The sequence below is a fragment of the Ascaphus truei genome, chromosome 2 (genome assembly GCF_040206685.1).
Source record: "Ascaphus truei isolate aAscTru1 chromosome 2, aAscTru1.hap1, whole genome shotgun sequence".
Classification (NCBI taxonomy): Eukaryota; Metazoa; Chordata; class Amphibia; order Anura; family Ascaphidae; genus Ascaphus; species Ascaphus truei.
In genome coordinates, this window is record NC_134484.1 from 146,686,244 (window position 1) to 146,704,291 (window position 18,048).

At 41.7% G+C, this 18,048-nt stretch overlaps 1 protein-coding gene across 7 annotated transcripts in view; it reads right to left on the reverse strand.

The window, feature by feature from the left end:
* SPIRE1 (spire type actin nucleation factor 1) overlaps positions 1–18,048 on the reverse strand; it is a 177,679-nt gene that overhangs the window by 24,817 nt on the left and 134,814 nt on the right. For 5 of the 7 annotated variants that reach the window (XR_012799079.1, XM_075585396.1, XM_075585398.1 and 2 more), the window contains 5 exons: positions 13,657–13,740; positions 12,262–12,426; positions 10,774–10,860; positions 9,769–9,898; positions 3,429–3,470 (listed from right to left, as the gene is read on the reverse strand). Coding sequence is in view for 6 of the 7 variants with exons in the window: in XM_075585396.1 (XP_075441511.1) it covers positions 3,429–3,470; positions 9,769–9,898; positions 10,774–10,860; positions 12,262–12,426; positions 13,657–13,740 (508 nt within the window). In the remaining variant the exon portion in view is untranslated. The remainder of the gene's footprint in view (positions 1–3,428; positions 3,471–9,768; positions 9,899–10,773; positions 10,861–12,261; positions 12,427–13,656; positions 13,741–18,048) is intronic. The other 2 variants (XM_075585397.1, XM_075585402.1) reach the window with 1 other exon arrangement.

Here is an 18,048-nt window from a genome sequence, read left to right on the forward strand (position 1 = left end):
AATAAGAGGAAGTTTGCATGTTCTAAACCAGGAAGTGCGACTCAACATTCTATCATTAAAACATGAAGTCAAATGTATTACGAAAACCTACATGAAAGGAACAATATCACTCAGTCATAGAAAAATGTTGGGTCACGGATTCATGCTTAAGAGACACACACTAATAAATAATACAAACTCCCCAGCCCTGTAGCTTTTGAATAAGAGGTCATTCAGCAACGGTGTTGAATGGAACAAAATGACTTTGCTACTGTACTAATGTCTCAACTGACAACACAAGAGTTTGTCAAATAAATCCAGAAAAAAGAATCTGCATGAGAAAGGAAACCCCTATCCCTGTTATCGCAATCTACAAAGTACATTTCTGAAGGAGCATGACATGCACAATTAAAGTGCAAGATCCAGGAACGGTTTACAGGCATATTCAACAAGAAAGAGTGGGGGGTTCCAACAGTTTATCATTGTAATGAAACATGGTGATACCATGTCCATCTCAGTAACATTTTCCAAAACGTACATGCGCATTCACATGAATAGTTGTTTTCACTCAATCATGTGTTAGTCACGTCACATAATACCTTCTCAAAAGACAATGTTTCAATCGCTAATGTATTCAAAGTTCCAATTTAATGGAACAAAAATAGTTCATAAATGTAATATTATAGTTTTGTTATTTATAAATCTTCCATGCGCTGGTAGGTAAACACACAAGGAGTACACGGCACTATCGTAGAAACCAAGATTTCCCATAACTGCCGTAATATACTTGACCATATCCCCAGTTTTCAAATCTCCTTGGGTTTCCCATAAAGCCAAGTATTTCTGAATATATTGACTCTATATGCGTATTTTCCACTACTTAATTTGCTGAGGGGCCCATTTCAAGCATGTACTGCTCTTTCAGAAGTACTGTACTTTCCAACATATTCTATGAGCACAAGCTCTCTAACTTCTTCCGATATTCCACCTCATTCACATCCCTCTTTCCTTTGATGTCCACCGACATTACTGAAAATGTACGTACACCCGAGTAATAACCTAAGAGGTTTCAGGTCCCTCACAGTGTGTCCAATGTGATAATGAAATTTGGTAGAAAGGCTCCTTCCTGGTGAGAAATTCTGTACAGTGTTACATTCCCTAAAAACCCAACATAACCTGTCATACAGATTAATAATAAAAAAAAAACAGTTTGAAAACTGGGACAGTACCAAGGATTTCCTTGTTATATACTTTAATGTCACACACACTTGCTCTGTCAGTATAAATCATTATAAAAATGATCTGTGACTTACATGTGGTTGCATTACATTTGACATTATCAAGCACGTATTGTTGCTTGACTGTCATTTTGTGTGTGCAAATGTCTGATTATTGATCATCATTTAAAAAGAGGAACAATCCAGTTGGCTGCTACTAGCTCACCTGCATTGTAATCCACTGGAAAAAATAAGCATTAGGCACCATGGATTATCAGGAAGATCTTATGTTGCAAAGATTGTACAACACTGGAGCTCTGCTTGTGAAATCTGTGGCTAAACCACAATTGTCTTGTAAACTTTCATTCTCCGCGTGCAGTAACATGCAGACAATAATACACCACATACATGTCACAACAAGATCATTCACACAAGCATTTGGATCCAAAAAATCGAAAACGCCGCACTTGAGTAAAAATTGGGAAATGTCAATAATGACATGGGTTATAGATGGAAGAAAGACTATTGTGTTTAATCAGCCTATAGACCTACAGTTGGCCCTGTTGGAAGAGCTTGATCATAAGAAAAAAAGCAACATTAGCTAGAGGGGAGATTTTCTCACATTTCACTCAAGGATATCATGTGGGTAATGCACCATTAATATTGCGATTGATTAAAAAAGTATGTCATCTAACAATCACTCCATACTCTCCATCAAGGAGAACAATAACTTACACAGAGACAACAATACAGCACAACTCAGTACAAATCACAAGACTTTGCAGGTGGAACAACGAACAACAAGTATATGGATAAAGAAACCCAAAGAGTTCTCTCATGGTCAGGAATTACAAAATAGAATAGTATTGGCTTATAGAATGTTTACCAGAAACATCATTTGAAGAAGCAGTGCGTGACGCCATAGTTAAAAGGCACAATTATAAATGACCACACCATCCAATGAAGCTTCCTCATGGTAGGGAATGGGTTGAGGTACCTCGCACCAAACACCTCATGGTAGGCATGGACCAAGGTTAGGCAAAAAGCAGAATTCACCAAGAGCCAATGAGGGCTAGCGCACGCTGATCCTGCATTAACTGCCATTGACTGCTGTAACTTGCTTTGGCGCTTAGTGAATCTACACTTAAGTCCTTTCAGACTACAAAGTGATAAGTTACCCTTCAATTAAGGCTTGTAAACAGGTCCTTAGTTAAGCGGTTATAAGACCCATCCATGAATCAAAGTTAATAGGAGCAAGAAATTAATGTTTAGTTTCATGTACTCTTACTGAACCCCATTACATGAATTAATCTGATGTTAGAATCAAAGACAATTCTAATCACAACCCCGTTTGTAGGGATTCCTCTCGAGTTGAGAGCACTCTTGGATAACATAGAGATAGAGGCAGTTAAGTGTTTAGCCCATGCCACGCTGAAGAAGCCTTCCTGTTTTCTAAACTGCTGAATAATGATGGTCTTTAGATTTCCTCTACAGAGGCCCTTATCTACCCTCTACAGTTTCTAAAACACTTTCCAACTCTTTCGAGCGTTATGCTTGCAGGGCCCTATACTACTAAAACTACAAGAAAGAGCAGAGCCACACCATTGTTAAAATTAAGAGGAAGGTGAGCTTGCTGGATTGGAGTGTAACTGGGATACCAGCTTGTGCCTTACACAATTCCTCACAAACTATGTTTTTATTTCAACCTGTTTTCAGGAATTGGAATAAATTTGGCAATTGGAGCTGATGAGCAAAAGCTAAGAAGGGATTTTGATTTTGACGAAGAGTAAACATGTCTTTGAAGCTGAAAACTTCATGCAGGTATTTTAAATTAAACTTCAATGATAGATGTGCTGACTTATTAATGAACATTTTAATTAAGTTACCATGCCCTGCTGATTTTATAGGACAAGAACCACAACTAGATTGCCAAACGTGCATTGTACACGTGGCTCAGCAATTAATCTGGATTCTTAAAACCTTACACAATCGGTTTTGTTCACAGATTCAGGTTTTGGAAAGGAATGCAATTCAGGTTTTTCCAGGAGACTTGACATTACTCCTCTACTACTTCCTGGAAAAACCACTGGAGGAAATGGGAAAGTTTCCATTTTTCTGACCATGACAGAAAGGAACCAGGGCACGTTTCTTAAATTCATTCACTTCCAACAAATGACCAGATGGAGCAGGTTTCACAACAACCACAATAATCACGCCAGGTGCTGCTTTTACCTGACCAGTCAAAACTGTGAGACATGCTAAGAGGCCGCATTACTGGAAATACAAAAATAATCTGTTAGGACAGGTATAGAAACAAAAACGTAAACACATCGAGACATTTCAGATCATATGGTGCTTTGTGGCAAAATCTGAAATGTGAATAGTGGCACAGACAACAGATAAGAATGACACTGTTTCACCAACTATATTGCACCTGCAAACAATGGTTATTGACTCTGCAATAACCCAACTATACCTCATCAACAGTCATAGATAGTGCAAACCAAAGAACAACAAAAACAGACAAATCACAAGGATATTTATATTTTTAAAAAGTGATAAAATGTTCCTGAGGAATTCCAGACGCCTAAATTACGCGCTAATTAGAAGATAATGGGTTTATATCCTGTACAGCTATAGGTCAGAAAACAATTTAGAGTGTGATACAATTTTTCTGTAGCCAACAAGCTAAAAAGAGAAATGTCGCACCTAAAATAATTTTTGCAGGTCCACTTGGTAATACTCTGGGTGAAATTTACCAAAGTACCACAAAGCCTTAAGGCACCTTATGCCTTAGTACCATTTAGTGAATCAGGGCCATTTTGTCTGATGTGCACATTTGTGAAGTTAATAGTTAAAACTGTACAAACACACGGTTTTAAAAACTTGAAATATAGTGCAAAAAAAACGTGGATATTGTCTCATCAAACCAAGCAACGGTACATATGTATAATATATGTATAATATATATATATATTTTACATTACTTTCAGGACAGAAAAAAATAACATGTACGCTGGTACTACTTTTAACGTGTTATTGTGTGATTTGAAATTCAAAATGGAATAGCGAGATGCAAAATTGTGTATTTTCGTGCCTTACCACACGATAAACTATGTAATAAAGTTGGCTATATCTGTATGTTTGACATTTCCTGTTCTTGAAGTCCCTCCATGACACCATCTAACACATGGGGAACGCTCTGCCACCCCCAGTTGAGTGTAGGACAATTACTGACCAGGTATAAAGGGAACACTCCCCTCTTCTCGTCTATATTCGAATAAAAAATATATATAGAAAAGCTTCCCAGGATGGGAAAAATGATGCTGCCATGGAGGAGCTTGAAGAGAAAAATCTCCCTTTCATCTACTTCCCTCGTGGCGGCATTTAACTTGTGGGCATGTAACCGACACGCAACAACAATATGGCGGTCCAACTTTGCGTCAGCTTTATTGTTGATATCCAATATGTAATAATTTGAAGGTATGATGGGGAGAGCATGTAGGAGCTCTTCATATTTCCTCTGCGGCAGCCCAAGCGGTTTCTGCCCAGGTAGTGACCGTGGCCCTGGGAGAGTGTAGTTTAAGTCAAGGACCTCAAGTCCTCTAGAACCTTAAGCTCAGCTGATGCATTCTGTAATCCATCGGGAAAGAGAAGAGACGGATGCTGCTGACCCTTTTTTCTCTGTCCAGAATTCAATATGAAAAGACAATATGGTTTTCTAAAAGAGTTGGTTCTAAAAGTAGCATTTTCACTGCTCTGACAACACCCAATTTTTTACATTTATTTTTTTAATATATTGAAAGGATTTGGGCAGAAGGAAGGCAGAATAAGTTCCTGATTAATACGAAACGTGGTTGACGACCTTTGGTCTGAATTGTGGAACGGTTCCAAGAATTATGCTATTCTGATAAAATGTGATGTCAGGCAGTTTTTGCATGACAGCGTCTACATTTCACCTACTTGCTTCGTCGATGTGAGTACCGCCAAAACGACAACATTCAAGGTTAGTCGATCCAAGGAAATATCTGTAATGGGTTTAAAGGTACTCTCTGTGAGCTTCCGGAACTAAAGACAGATCACCATGCTGGACAGATCTTGGCCTAATTTTCGTAATGGCTCCAACAAATTTAGACACGAGTCAATCCTTAACCAAAGGTATCTGCAATATAGAACCCAATGCCCAAACCTGTACTTTTATGGATGCTGGACTGAGCCCCTTGAAGTTTAAGGTTTCCTGGCCTGCATCGTATTGAACAGCTCCACATTCAAATGAAATAATGGACCTTGGCAGAGCAGATGTGGATCATTTGGAAGATGCAAAGAAGGTTCCTTCGCCAGGATCATCCAATAGGAAATCCAATGCCTTTTTGGTCAAAGCAGGATCAGGTAAAAGTGATATGATCACATGATTATATCATCTTCACTTCCTTCTGGATATGACGAATAGGCAGAAAGATGCAACATAGTGGGAAGCGCCATTGAAATGAAAATGCATCCTGTGCCAACGCTCGAGGATCCTCCCATTTTATGTATAAGATTAGAGACATCTGTATCTGAATCAGGTAAAATCAAAGTCAAAATCAATACAGGTTCTATGGATCCTACCACAGCGCCAGCTGATTGAGCACACAGCTAGGTGAAGGGGAGGCAGTGAACAGCAACAAGCATAAGCGGCTCCTCACCGATTTTCAACAAGAGGTACGGATGAGACCTGCGATCCCAGCTACAACGTAGGTGTAACATCTTTGTCCCTTTCTGACTGGCTCGGTAGGTCATTAGTATAACCTTTGATGTACTATTTTCTCCTCCAAACAAAGCGGTAATAGTATTGGATACCATTTTGTATTTACCCCGTTTTCTTGTTATACCCACTGTATTGAGATATACCAGAGACTCTTTTGTAGTGCTCTTCCTGGAGCTCAAACTCTGCTTTCTTTTCCACAATTTCATACAGCCGGAGCCACTACCTACACAAAAAGTGAGACGCCAGCATCTGAAATCTTGTTAAAAAACTACCTTAACGTCAAAATTCACATAGATCACATCTCCAGCGTGATTACATCATCCTGAAGCAAATCCATGCCTGGCTTACCAGCAACCCTACAACCAGACGGGGCCCACTTCCGGTCCACTGAACGCAATACGTTCCACTGCCAAAGAGTAAGTACCCCACCGCATGATTAGTAGAAGCCCAAAACGATACAAGGGAATAAAAACTGGCACAGCTCCGGTCCAATCTGAACAGTATCAGGTGGAAAAATTCCTCCTTCCTGGGCATCCAAAGAGGCGCACACATCCCCAAGGGTGCGGGATGCATTAGTCTTCCTGCACCTGGCATAGACATCCTGAAGGCAGCTTCCAAGAAAAAAAAACAAACCAGTACACAGAGAGCATAACAGCTCCTACACGAAGATTGGGCAGGATAGAGAATATTAACGAGAGGCGGGTGATGCTACCCTAATACCTGGCCAGTATTGTATGTCTTTATTTATATAGTGCCATTAATGTAGATAGCGCTTCACAGCTGTAATACACGTGATAATCATATAGATAACAAATAATATAAATAACACAAAGGAGAGAAGTGCTTCAAACATAACAGTAACATTTTGGAAAGGGAGTCCCTGCTCCGAAGAGCTTACAATCTAATTGGTTGGTAGGAAGGACGTATAGCGACAGGAGGAGGGCATTCTGGTAAGTGCATCTACAAGGGGCCAAGCTTTATGTATACGGTGTAACACTATCACCCATGGAGCTACTCATATGCTTCCTTAAGCAGGTGTGTTTTGAGTTGGGTCTTACAGGTGGATAGAGAGGGTGCTTGTCAGATGTTGAGAGGAAGGGCATTCCAGAGGTGTGGGGCAGTCAGGGAGAAAGGTTTAAGGCGGGAGAGGGCATTAGATACAAGGGGGGTGGAGAGAAGACAACCTTGAGCAGAACGCAAGAGTCAGGATGGTGTATAACGAGAAATTAGGGCTGAGCTGTAAGGAGGACAGAAGAGTGTAAAGCGTTAAAAGAGAGGAGGAGAATTGAGTGCGTGATACGTGATTTGATAGGAAGCCAGGACAGGAATTTCAGCAGGGGAGACGCCGAGACAGATTTAGGAAAGAGTAGAGTGATTCTGGCAGCAGCGTTTAGGGTAGATTGTAGGGGAGACAGGTGAGAGGCAGAAAGGACAGACTGCAGGAGGTTACAGTAGTCGAGACAGGAGAGAATGAGGGCCTGTGTCAGAGTTTCTGCAGTCAAGCAACAGAGGAACGGGCGTATCTTTGTAATACTGCGGAGGAAAAAATGACAGGTTTTAGATACGTTTTGAATGTGAGAGGAGAATGTGAGAGAGGAGTCGAGTGTGGCTCCTAGGCAGCGTGCTTGGGCTACTGGGTGTATGATAATACTTCCAACAGTAATGTGACAGGAGGTAGTAGGGCCAGGTTTGGGAGGAAGTATGATGAGCTCTGTTTTTGCCAACCAGGACGATTTAGCAGAGACATTCAGAAACTTTAGACTGTACAGCAGGTGTAAGGTCAGGGGTTGAAAAGTAAATGTGTGTCATCAGCATAGAGGTGATATTTGAACCCAAGAGATGTTATTAGGTAACTTGGACAGTGTGTGTAAAGAGAAAAGAGAAGATGTCCCAGGACAGAGCCCTGGGGTACCACCACAAAGAGATTGATTGAAGAAGAGGTGTTAGCAAAAGAGACACTGAAAGTATGATGGGAGAGGTAAGAGGAGGTCCAGGATAAATCTTTGTTACGAATACCAAGAGTATGGAGAATGTGAAGGAGAAGAGGGTGGTCACAGTATCAAACGCTGCACAGTGGTCAAGTAATATGAGCAGAGTGTAATGACCTCTGTCTTTGGCAGCATGGAGGTCATTTGTTATTTTAGTGAGGGCTGTTTCCGTGGAGTGAGCAGTGCGGAAGCCAGATTGTAGAGGGTCTAGGAGAGAATAGGTGTTGAGAAAATGGAGCAAGCAAGAAAATACAAGACGTTCAAGGAGTTTAGAGGCAAAGGGCAGGAGGGAGGCAGGTCGATAGTTAGAAAGACAGGTAGGGTCAAGCTTGCTGTTTTTGAGTAATGCTATAACTGTTGCATGTTTGAAGGAAGAGGAAAAGGTACCAAAGTAGAGGGAGGCGTTAAAAATGCCTGTGGGCATAGGTATTAAAGTAAGAGCAAGAGGTTTTAGGAGATGGGAGGGAATTTTTATTTATTTATAAAAATGCTTAACCAGGAAGTAATACATTGAGAGTTACCTCTCGTTTCCAAGTATGTCCTGGGCACAGAGTTATAAAAAATAAACATGGTTACATTAAAAACAGACGTTATACAGTAAAATCACGGACAGATAGAGTTGTAAAAATGGGTACAGGGGATAAAAGGCTTGTGAGTTTTAGATTGAAATAGAGCAGCTTTAACATCACTTTTACATCACCAGACATCAGCGAACGGCAGCAAACGGCTCACACCCTTTGGCTGCCCTTCAGCTGTGCCAAATGGGGCCAAGAGGACAGGTGGTAGAGGGAGAAGAGGAGATCAGCAACGACACATCCTCCTCTGTGACAGCGGAAAAAGAGTCAAGGAAGGCAGGAGGAGAGTGAGGAAGAGGTGTAGGATGGGAGGAGGATATAGAGGGGATGTCCTGACGTATGGATTCCACCTTTTCCTTGAAATAGTCGGCAATGTCCTGAGATGAGATGGAGGAAGAAGAACAGGCAGCAGAGGGTGGTATGAGTAGGGAGTCAAAGACAGAGAAGAGTCCCTCAGCAAGATGAAGCCGTTGAAGCAGTCAGTTATGAAACAATGTCCATTTTACCAAGTGTCATTGATTTAGTAATGTTCAAGGGAAGGACTAGCAGAGCTACTACATAACACACCTTCAGGGCCTGATAGACACCATAAGGCCCATAACACTTCAATGGTTCAGAAGGTGTCTTATGGCTGGCACCTTATGCCAAGACCTCTAAAATTAAGCCACGGTGCAGAATTCGTGTGAGGGCTTAAAGGAAAAACAGCTACTTTGATATGAAGGCTAGATACAGTACTACTAGCGTCTGGACCTAAGCTATCCAACAGCGTGACAGAACACGAACGTGCAATCATCTTAGGTTTTATTATAGAAGACAATAGAAACCAATCTATAAATGTGTGCCACCTTAGGCCAGGGGTGGCCAACTCCTGTCTTCCAGGGTCACCAACAGGTCAGGTTTTCAAGATATTCCTGCATCAGCACAGGTGGCTCAGTCAATGACCGAGCCCCTGATTGAGCCACCTGTGATGAAGCAGGGATATCTTGAAAACCTGACCTCTTGGTGGCCTTTGAGGACTTGAGTTGGCCTGCGACAGGGGTGGCCACTACCAACACCAAATAAATCTGGACATTAGTGAATACATATTGGCAGCTGAAGCGGTTAACGTGCATTAAAATGTGTGCATGGGGGAGAAAGAGCCCTTTGTCATAGTCTGTGTGAATTCCTTTTAAATAGAACATGTCAGACAAGGATGCAGAGCTACACCTGAAAGTGTGAAAGTTTCATGTCTAGAACTCTGCACGGTGCAACCGTTTGCTCACCTAGCCTGCTACGCCTGATCTCGTCTGGGGAGACAGGCCGCAGCTTCCTTTCTGCTTTGATTTCCTCCAGGATCCTCTCGTGCAGGCTGCGTGGCCGCTGCGGGGTGGGCTTCAACTTCCGTGCAGCCACCTGCAAGCAAGAGGCAATAGGGGTCACTTCAGCCGTGTTGTGGAAAAATCAAGGGAAGAGTTTTGATGGCGGGAGTCCCTCGTTTTTCTGTGTGCGCTACCCCTCTTGCTTCAACATGAGGGGCCTCTTGTGCATAGTTGAAAAAGGGGGACACAGATTGGCCAAGAAGATGGAGTGAAGGTTGAGAGAGAACTATGTAGGACAGGGCTGGGGTCCTCCAGGGCCACTTTTTCAGGATATCCCTGCTTCAGCACAGGTGGTGCAGTCTTCGACTGAGCCACCTGTGCTGAAGCAGGGATATCCTGAAAACCTGACATGCTTGTGGCCCATGAGGACTGGAATTGCCCACCCCTGATGTAGGAGAAGCCTATAAAAAGGAACAGAAGGGGGGTGGACGTTAAAGCGAACCCAGGGCGGGTGTGAAAACCACCAGTGACTATGTCAAAGATGAGGCTAATCACACCGGGCTTTAATGTTTCCTGGAAGTGAGGCACAATCTAATCACACAAGAGAAAAGTGGCATGAAAACCACATCCGCTTACTACAGATCTAAGGTGGTATTTAAAAAGAAAAAAAAAAACAACTAAATAAACACAAAATCCGTATACTTCAAATCAAAACAGAGATTATTATTTATACGCCAACTGAAGAAAGAAATGATTGCAAAAGTGGTTTTAAATCCTTCACTATCCGGGCCTGTGCCACAAATCTGCATGAATAATCTGCTGTGATAAGATGGTGTCCAAGAACAGCAGTATGGACGCCCGCAACGCATTTATGCATTTTTCTGCTACAAACATTGAGTTAATCAAGGCAGCCGAGCACAAAGCAGCGAGTACATGATTACTGCTAAGCAGAGATGGTACAGTACATACAGGATTTAGTGGTGGCCTGGATCGTATGAAATCCAGGATTTTCTCATGAGCACTCTTCTCTAATCTCGCCGGCATGTCACCACGAGCCTGCAGGGCACAAAAAAAAAAACCATAGATCACCGTTTCTTAATTTGACATAAAATTAAGATCAGAACATTTTTTTTTTCAACTGCTAATCTATGTTTTACAGCACCTTTGGAAACTCAAGGTCCACTACAGAAAAGGTTCAGTAAAGAAAATAACATTAAAAATAATTAACATTTAGTGAGGGGTTTAATAGTTTATCCAAACTTGATTGCTATGCAAAACGTTTACATTCTACAAAACAGATTGACTGCAATGTATGACAATGTTTTATATAGCAGTAAAGCACCAGTTAACATCATCAAGCACAGAATCTTTAACATGCTGCTGAGCCTGCATTGCTGCCACTCTGTTAACATGAAGCTTATTGTGAATGGCATTGTGCTGCCACCTACAATAGGAGGGCTGTGGTTCAAGAATTCGCAACTTGCATATCAGTAACAAAAGCGACTATATTCTAAATGAGATTAAAATCTAAGAAATATCTCTCTTCCCATCTCCCCCCTCTCTCTTCCACTGTCTCCCCCTCTCTCTCTCTTCCCCTGTCTCCCCCCTCTCTCTCTCTTCCCGTCTCCCCCCTCTCTGTTTGTCCCCCGTTCCCATCAATCCAGCTCCCCCCCCCTTTCCAGCTCTGTTCCCCCCTCCTTTACAGCTTCATGCAGTGTGTGTGTGTGTGTGGTACCTGGCTGCTGGCGCTCCCGGCGGTAGTATGTGAGGCGGTGGCGGCGTGTTAGAGGCGTCGGTTACTCGGCGGGAGGCGGCGTGTCGAGAGGTGAGGTGGAGGAGGGGGGCGTTTGAGGTGAGGCTGTGGCGCCAAAGAGCGGGCGCCGCTGGCCGTGGGTAGCGGTGCAGAGGCTGAGGTTTGCTGTGGGTGTGGGGGGGGGGGGAGGGAGGGGGAGAATGTGGGGAGAGGTGAGGCGGCGGCGGCACCGAGGAGCGGGCAGCGTTGGTAGCTGTGTCGGTGGCGGGTGAGTGTGACTAATGAGGCGTGCGGGGCGGGGCTGGTCCACGGACCAATCTGATTGGCCAGAGGGTGAGTGACAGACCAACTGACCAATCAGATTGGCCTTTGGGACAGTACATACGTTTAAAAAAAATAAATATATATATATATATATATATATATGTGTGTAAATCTGTTTTGTAGAATGTATATATATATATATATATATATATAAAAAATTGCCCATACCTCAGAAGACACTAAACAATACTATAAAGAGTGGCTTGCATGTCCCACACATTCACAGTCTAAGATTTACAATCTATAATCAACATGCTAGATGTCAGAATGTTCTTTTACTGCCACTTTTTATGCCCCAACCATGACTATATACCCAATCGACACAATCTAACAATTACTCCAGTAATTAGAGTGAATATTAGGCCAAAGGCCTGACTTACCATTACTTTCCTTAAGGTATAGCGCTTGGAACGAATATCGTCCATGAGCATCTCGTACGGCGTCAGCTGATACTCTATGGGTAGCAAGTTGTACTGACGTTCTTGCACCTTCTTCAGCTTAACACCATCCCTTAGATCTCGCATGACCTGCACCCAGAACCGAGCCTGAGGGGACATGTCCATACAGTACTTCATTCACACCGCTCTCAGAACATGATGTCATACAATGCAGCGCTCCGGAACACACAATCCTTGTATCCAAGGAAAGGTATCAACATATACGTTGCTTCTGGTACCTTCTGAACTGACTAACAAAGGTAAAACTATGTAAAAAGCAATCCTTAAATTAGCCTTAGCAGTTCGTTGAAAATTACAAAACATATACAATATAACTTGGACATAAAAACTGTTAAACTACTGTACTCCTTTTTCCCATGCACATGGTTTTTTTTTTTAACCAATATTGCTCACCCTGGTCTTGATAGAGGTACAAGTTTGTTCAAAAGTATTGAAAATGTAAAATTTTAGTCAATTTAAAAAAAAAAAAAAGGCAACACAAACAGATTTGTTAATTTATTTCCTATACCAATTTAATTGGGCTAAAATATACTAGATGATAATGTCCAACACGAGCATACTTATGTGAAAAGGAGATGCATTTCTTAATAATTTATTCATATTACTCTCATTTTCTCAGTATGCTTGTAAAAGGCACAACATTTAAAAAAAGAGCATGGATATTATTTCAAGGTTAATTTTGAAGGGCGTATCATCAATAAGGTTTGCATTTACTCTCGTGCTTTTTATTTATTGTTGGCACCAGCCAGCACTATTAAATGAACAAAAAATGTAAACGTTTATTTGACCAAATGTGATGGCTTGTTGTCCTTATTTTAGCCGATTACCTAATGTTCCTAACAGAGCAGAGAAGCCTAAACAGGAGTCATTTGAGTAGAGGCAAAGAAACTATTTGGACAAGATCAAAACAGATTGTGCCAATAATGTGTATTCTTCCACTTTCCTACATAGTGTAGTTCTGTCCAGCAAATACAAATGTGGTGGGGGTCCATGTTATCCACATTGTCGGGGCGCAATCTTATAATTCTCAATATTGCCTATCCCATATAGAGTGGCAGAACGTGTAGAGTGAAGGAGTGTGAGTGCATTTTTAATTGAGTGTGATTGTGCATTGAATGGGAGCCAGGCATGAAGTACTGAAAACATTACTAAACTAAGGAAAAATCAATACATTTGTGTTAGAAATGACTTATGAATTTCGTCAGCGTCCTCACGTTTCTAGCGATCGGAAGTCCCAGGCAGCCATATTCATTTACCAAGTGAATGGTACTCAAAAGCTAGAGCCAAGGTCATATTTTAGGGTAACAAGAGACTTACCCAGTCTGCGTTTTTCAAATCGTCTAGGTCGGAGTTGGGCCCGTCAGTGGTGGTCCTTTCCATTTCTTGAATCTTCTTTAAGCTCTACAACACAAAACGTTGGTTAGTGCATATGCAGTGTAACGAGTCTACCACTGTTAAAATAACAACTTTCCATATGAATTTGGATATTTGTTTTACCAACAGCTCAGCTTGTTTAGCTACTTACCACCGGAGGCTGTTTGTCCATGGGGTTTGTTATCAGAACAATGTGTAAGCGTTTTTCCTCAAATGCCACCATTTGAACCCATTAACTGCACAGACAGTTTCTCCACATGTAGCCAAGGGAATTTTAAGCGTATTGCAATCACATTTTCAAACAATGATTCGTGTGTCAATTTTGTAGTAAGGAACACCCCACACATTTTTTTTTTAAAGTGCAAGTTACACTTTCATTTGGAATTGGCCCCAAATGCTTATTACACGTTTGACTTTAGCCATCTCAATAACAGTATCTCATCTCATCTCATTTTCTCTCTCTCACTTCTCCCCTTCTCCACCTCCATCTACCCCTTGTTTCTGCAGAGACCTGCGCTCTATTAACTAACCAGCTTTTGTTTCCACTTTACGCTCCTCTCACGCCTCTCAGCCCTGCTCCATACCCTGACAACCTGATCAAGAACTACAACCTTGCCCTATCCTCCTCTCTTGATCTACATGCCCCGCTTTCTCTAAGCCGTTCTCGCCATTCTAACCCCAGACCCTGGCTAAACTCTCACACATGCATGCTGCGTTCCTGCACTCGTTCCTCTGAACGCCTCTGGAGGAAATCTCACACTCTCGCAGACTTCCTTCACAACAAATTTATGCTATCCTGTTTCAACTCTGCCCTCTCTCAGGCTAAACAAACCTACTTTTCTTCACTAATCAACAAGTCTAACCCCCGACTCTTCTCTGTCTTTGACTCCCTACTAAGACCACCCTCAGCTGTCTCTGCTTCCTCGTCCATCTCACCTCAGGACTTTGCTGCCTATTTCAAGGAAAAGGTGGAATCCATACATCAGGTCATCCCCTCTGTTTCCTCCTCCAATCCTACACCTCTTAATTACTCACCTCCTGCCTTCCTTGACTCTTTTTCCGTCACAGGGAAGGATGTGGCAATGGTACTCTCCTCTTCTCCCTCTACCACTTTCCCTCTTGACCCCATTCCCGCCCATCTCCTAAAACCTCTTGCTCCTACTATAATCCCTATGCTCACACACATTTTTAATTCCTCCCTCTACTCTGGTACCTTTCCTTCCTCGCTCGACTCCTATCTCACTTTTTCCTCTCACATTCAAAACATATCTAAAACCTGTCACTTTTTTCTCCGCAATATCACAAAGATACGCCCTTTCCTCTGTTGCTCGACTGCTAAAACTGACACAGGCCCTCATTCTCTCCCGTCTCGATTACTGCAACCTCCTGCTGTCTGGCCTTCCTGCCTCTCACCTGTCTCCCCTACAATCTATCCTAAACGCTGCTGCCAGAATCACTCTACTCTTTCCTAAATCTGTCTCAGCGTCTCCCCTCCTGAAATCCCTCTCCTGGCTTCCTATCAAATCCTGTATCACACATTAAATTCTCCTCCTCACTTTTAAAGCTTTACACTCTTCTGCCCCTCCTTACATCTCAGCCCTAATTTCTTGCTATACACCATCCTGACTCTTGCATTCCGCTCTACCCCCTTTGTATCTAAAGCCCTCTCCCGCCTTAAACCTTTTTCACTGACAGCCCCACACCTCTGGAATACCCTTCCCCTCTATACCCGACTAGCACCCTCTCTATCCACCTTTAAGACCCAACTGCTTTACGAAGCATATGAGTAGCTCGATGGCTAACACTATACACCTGATACATAAAGCTTGGTCCCTTGCAGACGCACTTACCAGTATGCCATCCTACTGTATCTGTATGTTCCTCCTACCTACCAATTAGATTGTAAGCTCTTCGGAGCAGGGACTCCTTTTCCTAAATGTTACTTTTATGTCTGAAGCACTTATTCCCATGATCTGTTATTTGTATTATTTGTTATTTATATGATTGTCACGTGTATTACTGCTGTGAAGCGCTATGTACATTAATGGCACTATATAAATAAAGACATACATACATATATAGGTATTGCAGCAACATTTTGTTTAAGCTGCCCATATAATACATGGACCACTTGATTCATTTTGATAAGAAAGGGTAATAGCACTTCTTGGCACTCTTGCTGCTGTGAAAGCCAGATACTCAGCAACTCATCTCAATAAAAAAACAACAACACAACACTGAAGTCTGTGAAGTTTTAGCACACTGTATATTGTGTGTACTACTGTACCACTAATATTACAGCTGTTTGAACTTCCACAACATTGAGGTTAATATGTTGTGAAATTTGATGGTGAATCAATGAGTCCCCTCATTAGTATGGGAATGAGTGCACAATGGATAAAAGGAAATGCATGCATCAGTTTATTGCACGGCGTCTCGACAAACTACATACAGAAATATGTTGACAATTAAATATGTTGGCATAATCATGAATAGAACAAGTTGGACTTTGTGATAACAAAATATCTGAGCTGGCCAATGTTTTAAAGAAGCTGTACATGTTTTTGGCGACAAATGACAGGGAGCATTGTACAACGATGCAGACTATCTGTGGTATGTAGTATTGCAGGTTCACCATCTTGGGTAGAAGTTAGAGCTGAGTTAGTGTGTTGCCTGTCTCCACTCACCTCCCATAAACAGGTAGGGTTAGAAAATAAATAAAACAAAAAAAATCACACAATCTTCAACAGTATTAAGCAACTTATTAAATAGGGAAACAGACATTAACTATTTTCATTTGAAAAAAAAATTTCTCCATAAGTAATATTAAAAATTAAAAATATTAAAAATAATACATTGGAGTTTTTTGTAGTATTAACATTCATTACAAGATAAATATGTTTTTAAACATGCAACAAAAAATATAATTTAACACCCCACTGACTCCTATCCCTGATCATAGATAAAGGTGAGGAGGGGATAAAGAGGAAAGGGCCATACAGTATACAGCGATCCTTCGAGGAAAGATGGATGCCGCTCTCCTCTAGGGATTGAGGGGAGTCCAGCACTAGTCTATATTGGCAGATCTGCTTTCTTTAAAAGCTGCTGTGTCTGATATTCTACTCACCAACTGTTTCATAAACATCAACGACTCCCACAATTGACCGACCGTAAAACAGGAACAGAAATTGCTCAAAATCAACGTATTTTTTATAATCAAGATCTCACCATATCGTGTATTGCTCAACTCTACCCACGGGCATGTTCTTCCTTAACTAGAGATCTCTCTGCTGGTAAATGCAAGCGGTTAGACGACATTACGGACAAATAGTAGTGTCAATATTTATAAAGGATTTCCATATTTCTTGGCTCTCTTTATGAACAAGAGGTTTAAGACTCCTAAAGTGCTCACAGGTGGAGTTTTGCTTGAAATGGTGAGACATTTCCCAATCCTTACAGAATTTGTCCTAAACATAAGAACTCGATGCTACTTAATATCTGGAGTGAAAGAGCAGGAAAGATGTACTGTACAGAAAAAGCAATGTAAAGAAATAAGCCACAAGCCATATCTGCGCCATTCAGTTTGGACACGCTTTCATTCTCCAATGAGTTATAAAAATCACAACACACATCATCTGCACATACTGAATTGTGAGGTAAACAAATGAAAACCGATTTATAACAGGAGTATATGATTTTGAAATTCAGAATTAAGTGAAGTAACAAACTGGAAACTTTCCTCTTTATTTTTTTTTTACATTTTTAACAGAAGCAGATAGTGTAATTTATATACCTTCTTAAGCCCGGGGCCACGGTGCCTTCGCCCGCGCGGAGGCTGGTCAGTGAGCGGGCGCTTGCCTGGCCATGGTGGACAGGCCGTGAGGCGTCACGGAGCTGGTTCGCCCTCATTGGAAGAACCGTTCACGTGACCGCCTGTCACTCTGCTGTACCATGACCCCAGCCTTACTTTTATAGAAAAATGTTACACCTACAGTATAGCTACAATTAGGCAGACATAATACTTCGTCACCATTTCCTAACACAAACTATATTGCAGCACGTCGACGCTTTCAGTGACTTTGGTGAGATTTTCAGATTGTGCCAATTCTCTCCAGTGAAACATGTTTGTTTTGTAATACTCAGCATGTTCTCAGCTTGATTGTCCTTTTAAGTCACTCTAATTGTCTCCTTATATACAGTTGTTCTGAAGTTGGCATTTTCTCCACAAATAAAGGCGCTTTTTCTTGGAAGACTGATTAGGCATTTCTAACACTGAGTGCCCTTTCAAAGTATGCACGCTAAATGCTAATGTATGAACGGGGTTTTTCTTTTGTA